The sequence below is a fragment of the Myotis yumanensis genome, unplaced genomic scaffold, assembly GCF_028538775.1.
Source record: "Myotis yumanensis isolate MYYU_CA2020_CCGP unplaced genomic scaffold, mMyoYum1.0.hap1 SCAF_10, whole genome shotgun sequence".
NCBI classification, from domain to species: domain Eukaryota; kingdom Metazoa; phylum Chordata; class Mammalia; order Chiroptera; family Vespertilionidae; genus Myotis; species Myotis yumanensis.
Genome location: NW_027223761.1, coordinates 31,833,449 through 31,856,189, shown reverse-complemented (window position 1 = coordinate 31,856,189; position 22,741 = coordinate 31,833,449). Strand labels below are relative to the sequence as shown.

At 40.1% G+C, this 22,741-nt stretch overlaps 1 protein-coding gene across 19 annotated transcripts in view; it reads right to left on the bottom strand.

Moving 5' to 3' along the window:
* Positions 1–22,741, bottom strand: part of SOX6 (SRY-box transcription factor 6) — a 553,432-nt gene that overhangs the window by 24,827 nt on the left and 505,864 nt on the right. For all 19 annotated transcript variants that reach the window (XM_070428241.1, XM_070428238.1, XM_070428248.1 and 16 more), the window contains one exon: positions 17,334–17,442. In XM_070428241.1, coding sequence (XP_070284342.1) covers positions 17,334–17,442 — 109 coding nt within the window. The remainder of the gene's footprint in view (positions 1–17,333; positions 17,443–22,741) is intronic.

The following is a 22,741-nucleotide window of genomic DNA, read 5'->3' as shown; positions in this document are numbered from 1 at the left end:
CAAACAAAAAATGTCAACAGAAAGAGTAGCTGAGATGACTCAGACAGTGTACTGAGTAGACAAGCACTTTAAAGTATCCATCATAAATATGTTCAAGAACTTAAAGGAAAAGATTGTCATAATGAAAGTATAGAAGGGGGAGAGCTCAACATAGAAATAAAATAAAAAATGGAAATTCTAGAAGTGAAAGTATATTTGAGATAAAAATTCACTGAATAGCCTTCACAGAGGTTTGGAGTTCAGATAAAGAGTCCGTGGACTTGAAAATACATCAAAAGAAATTATGAATAGTCTCAAAAACATTAAGGAAAAAAGCTGAAAAAGTAAAAAGAGACTCAACAATACATAGAACAGTATTAAGTGATCTAAAATATGTGTAACTAGAGTTCCAGAAAAAGAGAGGAGGAAGAATCATAACTGAAAGTATTTAAAAAAAACACTGCCCGAAAATTACCTGAAGTGGGTGAAAAACATCAATTTATAGGTTCAAGACATTCAGATAAGCAGTCAGTATAGATATAAAGAAAACCATACCTAAACATTAGTCAAACTGCTGAAAACCAAAGACAAAGGGAAAAGTTCATACAAGGTAACAAAAATACAAATAATAGGTGATTAGAAACCATGAAAACTAGAAGACTATTGAACATCTTTAGAATGCTGAAAGAAGGAAAAAAAAAAGCTCAATTCAGAATTGTATCCAGTGAACATGTTTCAAAAATGAATGTGAAATACATTTTCAAAAAAATAAAAGCTAAGAGAATTAATTACCTGCAGAACCATAACAAAAATGGATAAACATGTGGAAAAAGTAAACCTTGCTCTCTTATCACATACTACACTCAATCATTAATTCAAGATGAATCATAACAAAACCAAAGCAACAACTGTAACAATCCTCAATGAGTAACTAGGAGGATATTTTAGTGACCTTGGAATAGCAAAGATTCTTTGATATGGCATATAAATCATGAAATATACAAGAAAAATGACAAATTGAATTGTATTAAAATTAAGACTGCTCATCAAAAGTCATTGTTAAGGAAACCAATGTCAAAGCACATACTGGGAAAAGATATTCACAATGCTCATATCTAACAAGACCTTGTATCAAGAATATACATGCCGGGACGGCATGGCTCAGTAATTGAGCATTGACCTATGAACCAGTAGGTCACGGTTAGATTACATGGTCAGGCACATGCCGGGTTTTGGGCTCCATCCCCAGTATGGGGTGTGTAGGAAGCAGCCAATCATGATTCTCTTTCATCATTGATGTTTCTATCTCTCTCTCTCTCTCCCTTCCTCTTTGAAATCAATAAAAATAAAATTTAAAAAGAATATATAACATTGGCAAATATGTTCTCCCATGCAGCGGACTTTCTTGTTGTTTTGTTGATGGTTTCTTTTGTTGTAAAGATCTTCACATAAACAAACCAAATAATCTAATTTAAAAATGTGTAGAAGTCTGGAATAAACACTTCACAAAAGAAAATACAGTTATGACCAATGAGCACTTGAAATGGAAATCCATATTATTAGTAATCAGGAAAATGCAACTTTAAACAACAATGATATACCATTTCCCACCCGCTAACATGGCTTACTACATTAAATATTGGCAGGTAGATAGAGCAACTGGGACTCTAATGTATTGGTGTGAATTGGCATAACCATTGTGGAAAACAGTTTGGCAGTTTATTATAAAGAAGAATACATTCAGCAATTCTACTCTGAGGTACTCACCCAAAACAAATGAAAACAGTTTTTAAGGAATAAATTTATATAAGAATATCATTGTAGTTTTATTCATAATAACCAAAGATGGAAAATAATTGGAGAATAAATAAATTGTGTTATATACATATAATGGGATACTATTCAAAACAAAACTGTTTTAATTCTTAGTTTAAAAATAAAGATAGAATGAAAATAAAACAGAAAACCAACCAAACAAAAGTGATCTTTTTGGAAAGATTCTCTTTTCTGTTGACCTGAGTGTATGGTATATTCAGGCCACTGTGAACTCAAAAAGATGGTCTCTTTTTAGAAAAAGAACCATTAAAAAGGGAAAATTAGCTTATTAATGAAAAGAGACATGAATATATATCACTGGGTTACTTGACAATCACAGTATTTTAGACTACTTCAATCTATCAACAGAATAGTTGATTTTCTCCTGTGGGATTTTGGAAAGAGTTAGATAGATTTGATAGGCCCTTATTTGGGTTAATAGATAATGATAGGGAGTACATCAGAAACAAAAATGTTGAAGATGAAGGAATTTCAGAAAGGGACACAAACAGTTAGTTAACAAGGGTATTAATATTACATACATCAGATTGTTTCACCATGTTTATCCTACCAAATCTATCTTAATATTATGGAGGCCTAATTCAGTATGTTGTAGACATGGCTGACAGCTATCTGTCTATAATTATGGAAGTTCTGCAAACTTTGCATTCCTGCTTCTTGCCAGAATGTGAGCTTACTTTCATTATAAGATGGCTGCTTAGACTTCAAATTTGATTTCTTCTTGTAAAAAAAACCAAACCAAAACAAAGTAACCAATTTGGCTATCCTAGTAATTTACTTGACAGAAAAATATATTTCATATTTGAGCCAGAACCTTAATCATTAGGGAAATGAAGTGTTCATCTTCAGAGAAGAAGGGATGCCAGGGTTGAAGAGTATGATTTGTTCTTTATGCTTTTTATAAAAGACTAGTGGTGCACTGGGGTGGGGGGGGGGGGGGGAGAGTTTCCTCCGCCCAGCCTGTGCCCTCTCACAGTCTGGGACCCCTCGGGAATGTCCACCTGCCGGCTTAGGCCCCAGGCCTAAGCCACAGTTGGACATCCTTAGCGCTGCCGAGGAGGCAGGAGAGGCCTTTAGGTTCAATTTGCATATTACCCTATTATTATATAGGATTAGCTAGATAGGTTAGCAAGTGTCATTTAAAGAAGGTGAATGCAAAATATGGAAGGTGCAGTTTTTCTGAGCTGAAGATTGGTGAAAGAATAGACACTAGTGGAGCAAAAACAAAAGATGCATTACTTATGATACTTTGATTAAGGTGTAAATTCTTCATTTGTCCAATGTGGGGGAAAGCCATAGGCTAATTATCATTTCCCTGTTTTTATCTTAAGGTTCTTTAATTCCACTACAAACAAATATCTTACTTACCTCAAGTATTGAACTTATCTATACCAAGAAATTCACTGAATAAACTAGAGAGATAGGTAGGTAGGTAGATAATAGATAGATGAAAAAAGAAAGAGAGAGAGAGAGAGAGAGAGAGAGAGAGAGAGAGAGAAAGGAAGGAAGGAAGGAAGGAAGGAAGGAAGGAAGGAAGGAAGGAAGGAAGGAAGGGAGGAAGGAAAAGGAAAGGAAAGGAAAGGAAAGGAAAGGAAAGGAAAGGAAAGGAAAGGAAAGAAAAGAAAAGAGGAAAGAAAGAGAGAACACTTTGGAAACAGACATGTCACTAATTAGAGTACCAAAGTAATTCTTTAAAGAGCAGTTTACCTTTTTGACTACACTAGGTCAAAAATCAATTTATAGGATAGAAACACTAGGTATGTTGTGTTACATGCTGTTAAGTTGGCTCTGACTCCTGGTATCCCTTATAAAGAGTCATGTCCACAATATTCTGTCCTCAACAGCCCTGCTCAGCTCCCGTGGACGCATTCCTATGGCTTCTTTTATGGAGTTAATCCCTCTCATATTTGGTCTTCCTTTTCTCCAGCTGCCTTCTAATTCTCTTGAGCACTGCTGTGTTTTCCAAATAACCCTACCTTCTCATGATGTGCCCAAAGTAGGACAGCTTCAGTTTTGCCATTTTTTCACATATAATAATATTTACAAAGTGTTTTCAGTAAATACATTTCTTTAATCCTCTTTATAATTCTTTGAAATGGGTGGGAGGGTAGATATATTTGTCCCATTTTATAAATGAAGAAACCAAGGTTCAGAGAGTTATGCTACCTTCCCCTGAAATAACCAGTTGCTGATTACTGTTACTAAGCAGCAGGCCAGACCCAGAACCTCGTCTCTCACTCCCCATATGGTGCATTTCTCCTACCCCAAAGCTACCCCAGCCCCCATTCAGGGATCTGAAATAAGTCTGAGTTTTAAAGCCCACGGTTCCTTGGCTGGAACATTACTTTCCCCCTGTAAGGATGCCATTTCCCTGCACAGCTAAGCACATTAGAGGAGCCCATTACCAGTTATGAAGTTCAGGCCACTATCTAATCGGTCACTGAAATACTGTCCCACCAGAGATGCAAGAGCATGCAAAGAAAAGCACTCAGGATTGAAATTATAGCAGGGACTGAAACGATGCTAAATTAATGCATTCCTTGGTTGCAGGATTAGGAGCAAGTGTTATTGTGAATAAGGCTTCTATTTTTTCCTATTGGAAACTCCATTCTCTTAAAAGATCAACAAGAAGAACCAAAAGGGAATTCCCTAAGGTCAGCTCTAAGGAAACATAAACCTCTAATTCAATAACTCTGCTACTGCTCTGAAAAAAAAGGGGCTTTATTATTGCAACATCCATATGGAGCCAATTGGACATTAATGACTAATCAATCCCTCCCCTTTCTATTCTACTTAAAGTGTCACAAACCATGTTTAGATTAGCCCATTTCCTGCTTAGGATTGCTCAAGATGTCTTTTGTTCTTTCAGGACCAGCCTGATGGAGGCAGCTTAAACAAACACACGACCGGAGTGGCGCAGGAGTTATAAAGTGCCATATGTGAATGAACAAAGGGGCCATACTAAAGCCTTTTGTGGTATTTGTTAATGTTTTTCATCTGAGCTTAAAAAGGCTTAATGACTTTGTGGTGAGCTGATGCATGTGGCTCGTGGCTTTGCAAAATGAAGGAAATTCTAACCAGTGATATACCAGTCAGTGTTTTCAAGAGTCTCTTGCTTTCAGTTTTGGTTCCTGTGTTTACTTTTTTTTTTTTTTTTAAAGATTCTCAAGTTGTATTTGTTTTACACAGAGCCCTTTACCTTGTTTCAACTATAGGATCCAAGGGCAACTGGGATAACTTATGTGATTCTTTATTTTAATGGCCCGAAAGAAACAGAGAACATCAAATACTCCACTTACTATCTATTTGGTATTTGTATGCACAGGAGGAAGGCTTACAAGCTGTTGAACCAGGCGAAAAGGCAGCGTTTACATCTGAACCAGAGACCACTGTGGATGAAATAAGACAATAATAGGTCTGGCTTCCTAAGTTTTCAGAGAACCAGGCTCAGATTCAAGTCGATTCCCTGGGAGAAGACAGAGGCTGGTGAAAAGCTGGGGGACTAAATAATTCATGTGGCTCAGCAGCTTCTGGCTTTATCCAACTCAATTCACTACCCGAGACTCTACATGAAATTAAGAAGCACAAACCAAGATGAAGCAGATCTCAGCGTTGGTTAACAAAGATACCACTAAATCCATTGTCTTGTTTCCATACTTATCTCATCAACTGCCTTGGCCTCACTGTCTCTGCTGGCTGACTAGCCTTCTAGCTTTAAAAACTATTATCAAAATTAATGTAGTTGGTCTCTTTTCTTCATTTCATTTCATTTCATTTATTCTAGGGAATCTGCCTTTTATTACAATGAGAGATGTAGATCATAGGTGCAGTATAAAGTAATCTTTTATTTGGTTGGGAATACAGAAATAGACAATATTAAAAGGAGATGGCTCAAGGATTTTGGGAAACCAACTCAATTTTATGGTCCACCAAAATGTTTTCGCCCTGAGAATCTGGTGAAAGTATTTGAAAGCTATTATTTGTAGGGTTTGAAATATTTTTTTTAAAAGTAGAACTAAAATGTATTAAATATGCATAAGACCCAACCAAGAGAGACCACCTCACATCTCCTCACTTCCCACATGTGAGAACTGTAACCAGACTAAACTTCTCAGTCTGAACAACAACAATAATAAAGGACCATTAGCTTATACATTTATGGATCAGCTTTTTCTGAAGGATTTATTGGAATAACAAATGATTAGGGTTATCCTATATAATAAAAGCCTAATATGCTAAAGCTGCTCAACTGCTTGCTATGACGTGCACTGACCACCAGAGGGAAGATGCTCTGGATGATCAGAACTGAGTGAGATGGGCAGGACATACCCTGGAGCCCTCCTATGGTCCCTCCCCAGCTGGTCAACTTCCCGTGTCTCTCCCCAGCCCCGATTGTGCACCAGTGGGGTCCCTCGGCCTGGCCTGCACCCTCTCACAATCTGGGACCCTTTGGGTAATGTCAGAGAGCCGGTTTTAGCCTGATCCACAGACCAGGCCAAGGGACCCCACTAGTGCATGAATTCATGCACCGGGCCTCTAGTTTACTATAAGACAGTAACAAATTAAGGCTAGGGACAGTGGACAGTTGTTTTTTCTTTCTCCCACAATAACAGTTCTGCTACTCTGCAGCATGGACTAGCATTATCCTTTTGCATTTTATCCTACATAGGATCAACCTTCCCAGTGAAAAGTGAGCTTATATTGAAAGCTGCATTAAGTGATTTCTCTGTCATGAAAGTATATAAACCATGTATAGGCACATATAGACATACATATACATATATATAAACCAGTAAACTGAAATTTTTATATTTAGTATAAATTTTAAATGGTTGAATATATTGAAATTCTTATGGAATTCTTCTGTCCATATTAAAAGTTTTAGTTTAGAGTTACTTTTATAGTCTATTCCTAAATGCAACAGTCTATAGTATAATGCAAATGCCAATGGATTCTTGACTTTTTGGAATAAGTTAGAAGCACGGTTAACATAGCTTGAAGGGGAGGAGGGAAGGTGACTCTCAAACCCAATCCTGACCTTAAGCAGAGAGAATTAAAGAGCACTCCAAATTGGTATGATTCTTTAAATCCTACCAACCTAAGGTTGGGCTGAATTCTATAGCCTGTAGATGGGAAGTGAGGCGGCTCTTGCTGCCAAGAGAGGAGGACTCTGGGACAGGGTCAATACCTCAAAAACTATGCAGTCACTCCAAACATGGAGACAGGCCTCCAGGGGCTAGGGTTTATTCTAATGTGTTGGTATAGGAAGCAAACATACCTACTGCTGAGGAAGCATGGACCAATTTTACAGTCCCACTGGGAACAGATGTTGGCTGCTCTTGTCTTGAGTCTAATTTTCATGGTAGATAGTGTTAATCTTTTCTCGCCCAATTGCTATAGCAAGATGGGGAAGTACTTCTGTGTGATTCAGCAATGGCACAGACAAGTGTTTCTTCTCCAGGGTAGAGGATATGCAGTCAGAAAATAGATGTTTTCGTGTGTGTGTGTGTGTGTGTGTGTGTGTATGTGTGTTGATTATATACACTGTCACTGATACTCCTTTAGAGAAGGCAGTTCAATGAAAACCAGCTACTGGGCAGGGCTGGGTTCCTCACTAACGAGAGTCTGAGTCTTTGATTAGGCTTTCTGGCGTAAGCAACTCTGAGAAGCAGATGGAGTTCCCTTTATAGAGTATTAGGGGATGGAGTCACACAAGAATCTTGACATTTCATGCACTTGCCCCATCAGGACTATCCATCACTTGGAGAGTTCAATGGAAATTGTTTTCCACCAACATTAAAAGTTATTTGGGAGCTTTTAAGACACAGCAAATATATATCTTTAAGAGAAGTTTATTTGCTTGTTTAAGAGAGCTGCACTTTATATGTAGTGCTGATATAAACTGGTGCACAGGATCCTCTAAAACTGTTTATATCCACAGTAAAATACATTTTTGTGATACTCATACAACAGAGTTAGTCCAGAGCCAAGGGCTTTGGGAACGCTGCTTATCTCCCAGCCTGCGTGGCTGTTACTCAGTCTTCATTGTGTCCTGGGCCTCCCTGGCTACCTATCCTGGCTTCAGACCCCAGCCTGCTGGTTCCATGGAGACTGCTTTGCCTATTCATTTCTCTGACATGCTTGGAAACACGGTTTTAGGCAGTTAAGAAAGGTCAGACCCATAAGCCCACAGCACAGCTCTGGTTAGTGCCCTCTTCAGACTTACCTGGTCTTTTATTTTTTTATTTTATTTGTTTTTGTTAATCCTCACTGGAGGACATTTTTTCTATTGATTTTAGAGGGAGTGGAAGTGAGGGAGGAGTGGGGAGAGGAGAGAGAGAGACACATTGATGTCAGAGAGGCACATAAATTGGTTGCTTCCTGCACGCTCCCTAACTGGGGTGGGGAACCTGCAACCCAGGTACATGTCCTTGACTTGGAATTGAACCTGGGACCCTTTGGTTCTCAGGCCGATGCTCTAACCACTGAGCTTGCTTGCGAGGGCATGAGTCTTTTCTTTTAATGTGTACAATTCCCCATATTTTATTCCTGGTATATACTTTAGTGCTTAGATACCTTCTTGGGCAAAGACATCTTGCCACTGCCATATTTCTATATTAATTTCATTTATTTAAAAGATGGTGTGGTCTTTAATTAATACTTGCTACATTCTACTGGACTTATAGGTAAATGTTTTCAATTACTTGGAAATGAAATAAGATAGTTAAAAAAGACTGTCAACTGGAAATCACCTAGCCCAGCTTCCCCGCCTACAGACGAGAAAGCTCAGGGGAAGAGACTTGCTTAGGGTGAAACAACTGGAATTTAAGTCTCCTAGTCTTTGAGCAAATATCTGAAGGAGTATCATATGGGAAAATGATAAGTTCTATTATGTTGGAATCCAGAAGTCAGATTGGAAGCAATGGGTAGGAGTTAAATGGAAGCAGAGGCAAATTTGGGCTGTAAATAACAAAGAATTAATAATTAGTACTGGAAAGATCTTCTCAGGAAGTAATCAGTTTTCAGTCACTGGACGATTAGAGGCATCTGAACAGAAATAAGATGAACACTGGTCAGGAATATAACACAGGATTTCTTGGCTAGAACTAAAACTTTGATGATGTCTCTACTGTGATTCTGAGAATCTAAGGGTTGCAGCATGAAGCAGTGTATTCTGGGGCCTGAGCTAATAGAGAGCCTTTCACTCCAAAGTGTAAATAGTTGCAGCCTTTAAATCCCACCCTAGATTATGCCTCTGCTGCCTTGAATGAGCCGTGTATCATGGAGTCAACCTCCCTTTTCTACCAGGAGTAAGGATCCAGGGCAGGGGAAGGGAATGAAAAAAGCTTCAAAGAGTTCCCAGAGGATGGATCAAAGGGTAAGCAGGATTTGTAAGAGAAGACATTCATATTAAATAGTGCATTTTTAAGAAAAAAGAGGAAAAGTTGCAGTCTCTGATATTTGTCTATAAACAGAGAGCTTAAGTTGACAATAACAAAGTTATTCTGAAATATAAAACTGAGAAGCAATCAGAAGTTCACCAAAAAAAACATTGAAAACAAATGAAGCTTTCAGAAGGCTCAAGGCCATCTTGGCTGGAATCCAATTCACAAATTCAGTACAAATCTATAAAACCCTCCTAAGCAAATCTGAGAGCAACAGTTCTAAAAGTGGCTATTCTTGGTTCACATACCCATTTCCATTCTAATCAACGCAAGTTTTTAATACATGGAGACAACACCATTACAGTTCCAACCCAGGGTCCGAAAGTCTGGCCAATGACAGTCCTGATCAGAGCTCACCCATTTCAGTGCTCACACTGCACTATTCCCACTAAAATGAGGTGCAGCCTCCCTCTGAGGCTGAGGCACAGCAATTGAATTTGAGAATTAAAGTCGGAGTTACAAGAACGTTTTTGTACCCAAACTATTCTGCAAAACAAAACAAATGGGAAAAAAGGAAAGTATCCCTCTTAGCAACCCCAGGTATGAGAAAAAGGAAAAAATCCAAAAACAGGAAGGCAAGAATATAAAAATGAAGGTAAACCACAAGGAATGCTGCTGGGGGAAGATGGGAAGAGAAATGTGAGGGTGCCCATATGTGAAAGGTATTTGGGAAATGCTACTGAAGTGATCTCATCAACAAGACAAGATCTATGGACTTGAAAACCTGATTCAGCAAGTACTCCTGAAAGTACCGATCTCCTCTTTTATTTTTCTGGGGGTGGGGGGTGGGGGGAACTACATGGAAGTAGTGTGGAAAGACTACCTTTCTTATAGGAAACATACACTCTGTTTTATGAATACCCTAATGACATCTTGGGTTTGGAAGGGACCGTGGAGATAATGGAACTCAACATACCTCTTTTAAAAGATAAAAAATGTACCATATTATTTCACTCATATGTGGTATTTAATGAACAAACTGAACTACCAAGCATAATAGAGACAGACTCATAGAGAGCAGGCAGACAGTACTGGTGGTGGTGGTGGTGTTGGTGGTGTGTATGTGTGTGTGTGGGGGTTGGGGGCGTGTTGAGGGTAGTAGTGGAGGGAAGGTAGAAGTGAAAAGAGCATGGAAGGGATAAATGGTGATCCAAAAAATAAAATAAAAATAAATAATATAATAAAAAATAAAAGATAAAAACTCAAACCCAGAGGAATTAGTCCCTTGTTTGCCATTATTTAGCAAAAGAGCTTAATTCCAAATATCCCAATAATTGGACCAGAGCCCTTTCTACTGTACTTTGCAACCTTGAAATTAGGAGAGTTGGGATAAGAATTGCACTCTTGCCTTAGGAGAACAAGGTGAGGGAAAATGCTATATGAAAAGTCTATAAAAAGTTAAACAGCTGAGGAGAAACCAAGATGGCGGCATAGGTAAACACGGGAGTTTGCTGCCTTGAACAACCACTTCAAAAATACAACTAAAAGACGGAACGGACATCATCCAGAACCACAGGAAAGCTGGCTGAATGGATGTTCTACAACTAGGAGGAAAGAGAAAAGCATACCGAGGCTCAGAGGAGGCGCAGTGCTGAAGTAAAATACTAAGGTTCGGAGTGCATGTGGAGTGGGCTGGAGGCTGAGGGCGCGGTTGTTTTCAATCGGGAGGGAGTCTCAGGCTCTGAGCTCCAGTTCCGGGCGAGTCTCTAAGGATCCAGACTCATACGGGAGAAGCGGGACTGTCTGGCATCGCTCAGAACCCTAGGGCAGCTTTCTCTCCGTGGGGCTTGCAGCGACTACTGGGACACTGAGAAGCAGAGCCTCTGAGGGCAAGACTGAGAGCAGCCATAATTGCTAATCCCGCCCTTGATCCTGTGGGACCCGCCCCGCCCAAGCCCTGCAGGGAGGCTTTTGCTGGATAGCCTCAGGCAAAGGCTAGATTAGCACCTCCCTAGAGATCCAGGAGCCAGGAAGCCCAGAGGTCAGAGTGGGACCATCCAGCTTTAAGCTCCGTGGAACCATAAAAGACACACTCAGGAGGCAGACTCAGTGAGCACCAAAGCCCCATCGAAGCAAGTCTAGCCCCAGAGGGGTGTCTCCAGCACAGAAGTTCTCCCACCGCAGACACAGCTGATTCTCATAGCCAATTGACCTGGAGGTCAATTCCTCACAGTGATAACTACAACAATCAAGGCTTAACCACAACAAGACTGTGCACAAAGCCCACAAGGGGGTGCACCAAGAGTGTCTACCTTAGGTAATTGGGACACTTAGCACAGAAAGGCACTCTATCGACACAGCGAAGCATAAAAAAATGCCGAGACAAAGAAACAGGACACAAACGACAGAATTGGAGGAAAGCAAACTGTTGGATATAGAGTTCAAAACCACACTTTTAAGGTTTTTAAAGAACTGTTTAGAAGCCCTCGAAAAGACTGGTAAGACCGCCGATAAATGTAGTGAGATCCTCAAGAAATCTAATGAGACCCTCGATGTTGTGATAAAGGACCAACTAGAAATTAAGCATACACTGACTGAAATAAAGAATATTATACAGACTCCCAACAGCAGACCAGAGGGTTGCAAGGATCAAGTCAAAGATTTGAAATACGAAGAAGCAAAAAACACCCAACCGGAAAAGCAAAATGAAAAAAGAATCCAAAAATATGAAGATAGTGTAAGGAGCCTCTGGGACAGCTTCAAGCCTACCAACATCCGAATTATAGGGGTGCCAAAAGATGAGAGAGAGCAAGATATTGAAAACCTATTTGAAGAAATAATGACAGAAAACTTCCCCTACCTGGTGAAAGGAATAGACTTCCAAGTCCAGGAAGCGCAGAGAACCCCAAACAAAAGGAATCCAAAGAGGACCACACCAAGACACATCATAATTAAAATGCCAAGAGCAAAAGACAAAGAGAGAATCCTAAAAGCAGCAAGAGAAAGAAAATCAGTTACCTACAAGGGAGTACCCATACGACTGTCAGCTGATTTCTCAACAGAAACTTTGCAGGCCAGAAGGGAATGGCAAGAAATATTCAAAGTGATGAATACCAAGAACCTACAACCAAGACTACTTTATCCAGCAAAGCTATCATTCAGAAGTGAAGGCCAGATAAAGAGCTTCACAGATAAGAAAAAGCTAAAGGAGTTCATCACCACCAAACCAGTATTATATGAAATGCTGAAAGGTATCCTGTAAGAAGAGGAAGAAGAAGAAAAAGGTAAAGATACAAATTATGAACAACAAATACACATCTATCAACAAATGAATCTAAAAATCAAGTGAATAAATAATCTGATGAACTGGTGATTGTAATAGAATCAGGGACATAGAAAGGGAATGGACTGACTATTCTTGGGGGGGGGGGGAGAAAGGGGTGTGGGGGTGAGTGAAGAGATTAGACAACAATCGTGCACCTATGGATGAGGACAGTGGGTGGGGAGTGAGGGCAGAGGGTGGGGTTGGAACTGGGTGGAGGGGAGTTATCGTGGGAAAAAAGAGTAACTAATGTAATAATCTGAACAATAAAGATTTAATTAAAAAAAAAAGTTAAACAGCTGTTTGTCATTCTTTTTTAAAAATATATATTTTACTGATTTTTTCAGAGAGGAAGGGAGAGGAATAGAGAGTTAGAAACATTGATGAGAGAGAAACATTGATCAGCTGCCTCCTGCACATTCCCCACTGGGGATGTGCCCACAACCAAGGTACATGCCCTTGACCGGAACCGAACCTGGGACCCCTCAGTCCGTAGGCCTACGCTCTATCCATTGAGCCAAACCGGTTAGGGCTGTTTGTCATTCTTAATACATGGTGACAGTCTCAGCTAATCAAGACCTCTCCTCCTTGCATGTCCCATCTAAGAGCTAACCAATTTTGTTGCTCAAAACATATGAAGCCTTCAACTGCTTCAAAGAATAACAAGACCTTAAACGTGTTTCCTAAACCCCCAGCACCAATGAATTTGTAGTTTTATAAATATCACGGTGAACAAGAAATGCTGTCTTGTCATATTCAAGCCAAATAACAGCTGGACTTTAAAAATAAAATTTTGAAGGCATTTGCCTTTTATATTTTTAATTTCTGTTTTCCTGGCTTATCATTTTGTCATTTGATTTTGATGAGTGGTTAATACACACGCACAGCTGCCTGTTTCGATGACCTTTCCCTTGCAGCTCCTATGCTCAGAGCTGTGGAGCAGGTCTACAAGTTGCTTACTAAGTGATATTGGCGTTTTCATGATGGGCAGACGTTTTCCATAGAAGCTGGGCTGGAACAGGGCCGATTTCCCAGGCTGACTTACTTTAGTCACCTCAGAAGCCCTACAGGAGTATGGGGTAGAAGTGGATCGAGGGCAGAGTACCTGTTCTGCGCCTAGCCAGCATGGCTCAGTGGTTGAGCATCGACCTATGAACCAGGAGGTCAGGGTTCGATTCTGATCAGGGCACATGGCAGGTTTGATCTGGTGTGCAGGAGGCAGCCAATCAATGATTCCCTCTCATCATTAATGCTTCTCTCTCTCTCTCTCTCTCTCTCTCTCCCCCTCCCTTTTTCCCTTCCTCTCTGAAATCAATACAAATAAAAACAAATTTTTTAAAAAAGATTTCTGTTCTGTGATACTCACAATAGCCAAGACATGGAAAGAACTTAAGTGTACACTGACAGATGAATGAATAAAGAAAATGTGAGCCCTAACTGGTTTGGCTTGGTGGATAGAGTGTTGGCCTGCAGACTAAAGGGTCCCAGGTTCGATTCTGGTCAAGGGTATGTACCTTGGTTGCAGGCACACCCCCAGTAGGAGGTGTGCAGGAGGCAGCTGATCGATGGTTCTCTCTCATTGATGTTTCTAACTCTCTACCTCTCCCTTCCTTTCTGTAAAAAATCATTAAAATATATTTTAAAAAATAAATCATTTTAGAAAAAAGAAAATGTGATATAGATACAGTAGAATGTTATTCATCCATAAAAAAGGAAACCCTGCTATTTGCAACAGCATGATGGACCTTGAAGACATGAGGTTAAGTCAAATAAGGCAGGCAGAAAAAGATAAATACTGTATGATCTCACTTACATGTGAAATTGAAAGAGGCCAAACTCATAGACACAGAGAGTAGAATGGTGGTTGCCAGGGGCTGGGGTCTGGGGAGAGTGGATAGACCTTAGTCAAAGGTTACAAACTCGCCAAGGCCGGTTTGGCTCAGTGGATAGAGCGTCGGCCTACGGACTGAGGGGTCCCAGGTTCGATTCCGGTCAGGGGCATGTGCCTTGGTTGCGGGCACATCCTCAGTGGGAGATGTGCAGGAGGCAGCTGATTGATGTTTCTCTCATCGATGTTTCTAACTCTGTCTCTCTCCCTTCCTCTCTGTAAAAAATTAATAAAATATATTAAAAAAAAAAGGTTACAAACTCCAGTAGTAAGATGAATGACCTCTGGGGATCTAATGTACAGTACGGTGACTATAGTTAACAATACTGTATTATACATATGAAGTTGTCAAGGGAGTAGATCTTAAATTTTCTCACACACACAAAAAAAAGATAACTATGTCATGTGACAGATGTGTTGGCTAACCCTATTGTGGTAATCAATTTCTATTACATACACGTATGAAATCATCACATTGTACACCTTAAATCTACACAGAGTTATACATCAATTATATCTCAATAAAGCTGAAAAAAATTAACTTTTTCTGTTCAAAGCCAGAGGAAACATGGAAACAATCATGTATGGGCTGAGAAGGAGTGGCATTCCGGGCTGCAGCCACCAAACGCACCTGTCATTGAACTCTCCTCGGAGCTTTCACTTTGGATCTCTGTGGGGCACAAAGAAGTCTTCACCTTTTTAGCACTTTTCTCAATGATAATTATGTCTGTCTGTATGTATGTGTGCATTTTCCTTTTATTCTTCTGTCTTTCTTCACTAGACTTTAAACCCCAAGAGGTCAGGAACATGTCTGTTTTGTTTCCTTTGGTTATCCAGTGTCTAGTCTATCTAGTTCAGGGACTGGTACACAGTAGCACCTAACAGTTTTTTGCTTGCTTGTTTGCTTGCTTTTAAGAATACAAGCTGACACAAGGAGCTTATAAATGTTTTAGCTCTCCTTTCACTTCAGTCCCCTCTTACTCTTTCTGCTAAGGGAAAGGAGCAACATGGAGCAAGTATTCTGTGTATCTGCTATCTACTCTGAGTCTAATATGAACTGTAACTCCAGCAGGCTTTTCAGTCAGCTCACACTTGAGCAGATTCCAGGAAATACTCTGAAGTCAGCAGAAGGCAACTACCCATCCCAGCAGTCCTCACAAAGGCATCAGCTTCTGTCCGAATCAGAGCATGTAACTTGACTCCATTCATGAACTCACAGTCCCCCAAAAGCACATGAGGTCTCAATGGCAATGCTGGGCAAGCTTCTGAAGGGAGCTTTGCACATGCTCCTTAAGCTCCTGGGCCACAACAGCCCTTCTACCATTACACTCAGCAGGCACTGCTGCTACGTGTGACAGAGTAACAGGAGAGCTGGTGTAGGGCATGACTTGCTATATTTAGGGAAGAGGAAATGGGCCATTCTGAGGAAGGTCACAAGAGGTTTGTTCAAAAAATGAAGGCATCACATATATATCTATGTACATAGGGCGTGCAGTATAGCACAGTATTTAAGAGCTGGGGTACCAGAGCCAAGGCTGCCTGGTATCAATTCGCAGCTCTGCACTTATTAGCTGTGTGACCTGTGGCAAGTTACTTAATTACTCTCAGCCTTAATTTTCTCATCTATAAAATGGGAAAAATAATAATACTTTCTTTAGAGAGTTGTATGAGGTGTAAATAAAAAACATAGTATGTATGTGAAAACATAGCACATTCTGTGGCATATAAGTGCTTAATAAATGTTTGCACACACACACACACACACACACACACCCCCACACACACATCAGAGTTTATTTTAATACCTTGTCCCAAGGATTATCACTAAACATTAGTCTTTCCTACTGGTATGAAAAGTCTGTCTTCTGGAAACCCTCTGAGGTGCCTCCTTACATCTGACACTACCTATCCTTAGTACTCGTGCCGGGGGTTCTGAACTGCCTGGGATGGCCAAATATCACCAGAAGCTATGCCCAGTTCAGATGCTGCTATGAAATGTCTTCATGTGTTTTCTGGGGATTAGGGTCCTGGGACAAATACTGCCAGTAAAAGGGATAATAGAAAGGATTCCATCCCTGAAGCTAAAGAAGGACTTTAGCTGAGACCCAAGATAGGTGAAGTATTGTATTACTCTGAAGAGAACAGATTAATCTTCCCTGACTGTTGGGGGTAGAGGGAGGGAATCTGCAAAAGGAACAACTAACGGGAAAACCAGCCCCTACTCTGTGATGACACAGTAAATAACCAGGCAACAGCACTACTGAAGTGCTGGCCTAACTCATAAATCGTACCCTGCCTCTGGGGAGCAATTTCTGCTGATTTGCTGCTGTGCATTTAAAACAAACAAACAGAAAGTGCAGAAGAGTGGACAGGCATTGATAGTGCTGCGGGAAAACCCACTGAGAGTGAAGCTAGTCTCTCCTTCCAGCCTTCCAAAGACTTTATTCATGGTTAGCACCCACACCCAGGCCGGGCCTTACCCAAGTCATTACTAATTTTATGCCAAATCTGCTCAAACCGCCATTTAGTTCCCAAAATTGTTTGATTGCACCTGGGGATCACTTGATTTGGGGTGTTAAAAAAAATCCTCCTTTATAGGTTTGTCCTTTTTTCCTTTTTTAACAAGAATGCAGTGAAGTGATTGAAACAGAATTCTGTTGTTCATTGGAAGGCAGAGGGTCATTTTAGTTTAAAAGTAGAATGGCACCTTGAAGTATGTGGATTGCTGAGTGTCCAGTAATATAGGATCTAGCTACATCTCAAAATCCTCAATTATAACATACGATGAAGACTAACATTTGCCCTGCTTTGCCAAGAAAACCGAGCTGGTACTTCCAAGAAAGGCCATGAAGATCCTATAGCTCAGACACACCTCCAGAAGCACCCCGGGCAGCAGGAAAGAGCTGCAGGAAAAGCCACTCACCCTCTGCATCTTCTGGCCGAGTGAGGTCGATGACACCTGGGCCCAGCTTCCCATCTTCACTGGACTTGCCTGTTAGCTGGGGCCCCAAGTTCTCAAAGCGCGTTCTTTCCTAGAGGAAAGAACAATCAGAGTCTTATTCCAGCTTCCCAAACAGCCACGTTTCCTTCCAGTTTCTGTCTTGCTTAGTGGGCAAAACTTAGATGTGCAAACATCATTTCTGTTCACTGTGGGCTCAAAACATCTTTCAGGAAGATTCCGTGGAAGCTGGGTGCTGGCCCTGACAGTGCTGGCCAGTTCTAAACCACAGTACCTGGAAGGAAAGGAAACCTGGGACTGCAAACCTGCCAGCGCTGTACTGTGCATCTTCTTGCTGTTGTGCTGGCTCCAGGAATCTAAAAGGAATGCAATCTAGAAGTTTCAGACAAAAGTGCCAAACTTGTGAGAGCAGTTCCCTTTAAAATAGACGTACTGCTATTTAATGGGAGAGGCACATTCCCATTTAGAGATCATATGTGGCACTGGTATTCCTGGGAAAGTACAAATCAGGATTTCAGAAACAAATATTTCAAAGCAGGCAAACTAGATGATAGCATGCATTGACACTATTATTTTGCCTAGGAGTTTCAACCATAAGTTCCTGGGGCAGGCAAAGGAGGACATTACTCCTAGCCAGCCATTGAGTCAAGAAGTGAACTACTCCTGCTGCTATAGGAGGGAAACCCTTAACTGGTTCTCTAGAAGCGGGAGTCTGAAATGCCACACCGAACTCCCCCTCGCAGCTCTCCAGATCGGTGGCAGAGGGCTCACTGGCCATCATTAATAGGGTGTTATCATCTACGGAAACAGCCCGTGTCCCCTTCTCGCCTCCTTGATACTCTCCAGACTTTGTGTTATGGCTTTGTGTTGTGCTTATGAATGAATGAAACCTTGTTGTTCATTACTACGAAACAATATTAAATGTCATGTCAGCTTGAATTTACAGACATGAAGTAGCAGCTTGCAGCTCCGGGAATGGTTTCTGCATGTTATACTTAATGCATTATGCAGCAGTCGAGTGCTGATTGCTGTGCAGTCTATTGTTCAATGACCTAGTTCTGGACTGAGCATGTTTGGTATTAGATGGAAATACTCCGAGTGCTCCCTTCTGTAAGATGTTTAGAAACTTGGAGATATTCTTAAAGAGCAAACATACAATTACTTGATAGAGGCTGTCTCTTATTTGTACAGTCTCACTATGTTTGTGCTTTCTAATATGATTATTTTTGAATATCATTATATTTCTATAATTAATTCCCATCAGTCAAATTGTGCAGGAAGTCTTCCAATTCCCCTTCAGCATGGGATGTGTTGAAATCTGTGTTGGAAGAAAACACAGCATAAACCTTGCTTTAACCTAGCACCATTTCTATGAAAGATGTGCAACAAAATTATAATCATGAATTTCACCAACTGGGTCATCAATACTAACTAGTTACAATGTAGGGAAACCTCTGAAATATTAATTTAAAAAAGAATGAAAATAAAAAGGAAATTAGGTATGGTTCCCCATATCTTCGTAGGTGAAAACAGTGCTACGCAAGAACAAATTGACCCAGACACAAGACACAACAAAATGCACCCAGAAGCCATGCGGTGGTTTCACATGTTGTCAGGGGGAGACAGCTGCTTTTTTTTTTTTTTTTAAATCCTTACCCGAGGATATTTTTCCATTGATTTTTAGAGAGAGTGGGAGAGGGAAAGACAGAAAGAAATATCCATGTGAGAGAAACACATCGATTGGTTGCCTCCTGCATGTGCCCTGACCAGGGCCCAGGCCTGGGAGGACCCTGCAACTGAGGTACGTGCCCTTGACCAGAATCGAACCCAGGACACCTTTGTCTGCAGGCTGATGCTCTATCCACTGAGCAAAACTGGCCAGGGCAAAGACAGCTGCTTTTAATTAGCCAATTTCTATTTTTGAAGAGCACGCTTGTTTGCCCTGGCATAAAGGAAGAGAGTTACAGTGGAGATGAATAGTACCAGGGAAAGCTAAATATGCAACCTTTGTTTTATCACGTTGTTTCGAATTTCAGACATTTGTATGTGAACCCTTTCCCTGTGTTAAATGCAAAAAGAGTTCTCATGTGACACCTGCAATCTTCTTGGAAGAACAACCTTTAGCTGTATTTTCATGGGGGGAGAAGCGGGGGGAGAGAAACAACTTCCTCTGAAAATCAACAGACCTTACTACCCATCAGTATGCATATTCCAAGTATCTTTCTAGTCAGTCATTCTCTTTGATTTTACTGCAAAATATTCTCAGTAAAAAATAAATAAATAAATAAAGTTCCTGAAAGAATATCAATATTTTGACAAGGAAGGAGAAGAGGGAAAATTACATGCCATGGTTTGTAAAATCCTAAGACAACAAAGCTTACATGATGATGATATATTTTCTTTTCAAAAAAAAAATGAAGTGTGCTCACAATTCAGTAGCATCAGCTTGTTTTTCATCATAACAAAAAAAAAATCAGAACATTCGACAACACGTTCACGATGTCTCTGAAGCCATGCGTTTTTCTGACTTTACTGAAAAAATCCTTCTGCAGAGATACTTTCCTTATAAAACATCAATATTTTGACATGGAAGAAGTCAAGGAAGAATACCCCATGAAATACTTGTTAAATAGACAGAAAATAAATCAATGGAAAAAAAACTGTTTTGGGCGGTGGGCTGCATTTTATATTTGGTAATATTAAGCACTTGTGTTTGAGATTAAAGTAGGACCCCGCCAAGCCATGCCCTTTCATATACATTTCTACCTAGTCTCCCAGAAGATTTCCTTCTATTCTTCAAAGAATAGCTCAGAATATTTATTTGCCAGCCACATAACCATCAGATAAGAGGGCCTGATGTCTACGAGTTAGCTCTGGGCAGCTGAGCGAAGCAAAGATTTTATTAGTGAGGTTGAACATGAGTCTAGTAAATACAGGATGTGGATGTGGGCACAGAGAGATGTTCAAGGATACTTTAGTGACAAGAGGCTTCAACTTTTAGCCATTAAGTGCCAATGGGCATGCCCATGTATGAAACAAATATATACTGTGGGCGGAAAGGTCTTCACTCCAAATTTTGTTCATGCACTTGAACTAGCTCCCACAATGTACATAGTTCCCAAGTAAGATTATTTTGGAGATATAAGCAAAATAGAAACACCCCCATGCTAACTTAATCTCAAACCTCAAGGAAAATCCCCCCATCTCCATATTGACAGAGAAATGTGTATTTGACAGGCAACTATGTGATCAGACACTTAAACATTGTCAGCCACAAACATGCAGGCAACATAAAAGTTATTGGAAGAAATGAAAGTCAGCTCTGCCGTGTTGCAGGACTTTGGCTAAGTGCTTTGAAATTATGATGTATGAGGTAGATGTTGCATATTAAATAAAGATATTTAAATGATAAAGCCCCCTTTAGTGAGAGTTGATGAATGTTAAATGTTACAAGCCACAAGACCCAGGCATCCATCACCTTCCTGTGTTATCCGAGGCAATGGCGGGCAGTCTCACTGGTGACAGATAGACTGCCGCATTATTATCCCTATTTCCAGAGTCACTGCACAGACCATTCAACTCCTCAGGCATCATTTTTAACTTTGCATTATATTAGCAACTTTTCCCTCCCTCCTATGGCAAGATTGATCAAGGTTGTCTTTGCATCAGTGGAGAGAGAGAATGGGTTTGGGATAACTGAAAGAACGGAGGTTTGTTTCCATCCAGGCAAAAAAAAAAAAAAAAAAAAAATCTACTTCCTCTTACTGGCAACAAATGTAAAATTGTGATGGGGGGAAGAACAGCCACGAAACAGTAAGCACACAATAATGGTTTTTCTTTGCGCTTAGATAAAAGCTGAATTTTTGATGTGCACAGTATATTTTAATAAAATTTTATATACTATGTTTTATACACTTATTGGCTATTCCATAATAATGTGTGTGCTAACAGTAAAATTGCTCTTAAATTTATGTGTGTTATTTATACGTTCCCACGTAACAATGCTTTTTGTTGTAAAAAATATTCTGTTTATTAATGTAACTTTACAACCACTGTATCCGAGATCCATGGTAAATTAATGACATTTTTATTATTTTATAGTGTCATTAAATTTTTACTGATCACTCCATCAAACAGAGGCAGTAAAGGCCATAATGTAAACTGGGACACTTAGATCAGGCGGCAGGAAGGCATTCCATGGAGTCGGAAGAAAACTGCTCGCTGTAAATGATATTTATGCCATCTTTAAGCATGTGAGAATACTTGGATAAGTTTGGCAAAACTGTCTCAGTGGTCGCGTGGATTGTGCACTTAAATAACAGTTTGCTCGCTAGCGAGACAAGCCTTTTTACAACCGTACGTGAGATGGCTGATGGCGGCCGTCTCCTGAGGAGCAGCGCTCGAAACGGGAATGTGAGGACGCAGCGGGCCCCTCCCTGCCAGACCGCCAAGGCTGACCAGCCTGGGTCTTGCCTCCAATGATTTCAACACCATCCCCTTTTCCACGAAGCAAAGTGGAAAGTGGTACACGCTGAGAGGGGTGTTTTGTTTGCTGCCTTACAAACAAGTATATTTCATTTGACAGGTAGATATGGCTAGACAATGATGTGATATACTTTATTCCAATGCTCTAAATGAGAGGGACTTTACCAACCTTTATTCGAAGCTCGTTTTTAAAGAATGTCTGAATATGGGGTCATTCGTAACAGCCACAGAAAATACACCTAACTGCAAAATTTACCTATAGTCCAGTTAAAATGGGTCAAAAATAACCTCATGTTACTTTCACATGAAAAATACATTATAATTAATATACTCTACAGTAACTCAAATATTCTGTTTATAGAATATATATTATACAAATATTATATATCCTATAAAATATATACATATTATATATTATACTTCTGTATAGTATGTAGAAGACAGTAAATAGAAAATTTTATGCTCGTGTAATTACAAATTTAAAACCACCTATCTCCTATATGTGGTTTTGGCATGAATCTTTTTAAAGTAAACAAGATTTTGTTGTTACATCCTAAAATATTAAGTCTTTAAATATTAAAGACTTTAAAAAGTCTTTTCAAATTTATAATAATAAGAAACATTGCAGGAAAAGTTAATACTGCAGCGCCACCAGTTATGTTTGTGTGTATTCCTGAAGCAGAGCTTTCTAAGAGAAATAACCAACACATGCATTATGAATAAAAATTCTCTCAGGCCACCACAACATTCTGAGATCTTATCTATCCACACAGTGTCAGCTTGGTCTAAGTATCACCTGTCATTTCATCCCGGCTCCAGGCTTTAGTGTCTCTCCAACCCAGGGCAACTCCTTCCTACACTAAAAGTTAAGACTTCCCTGCAAAAGC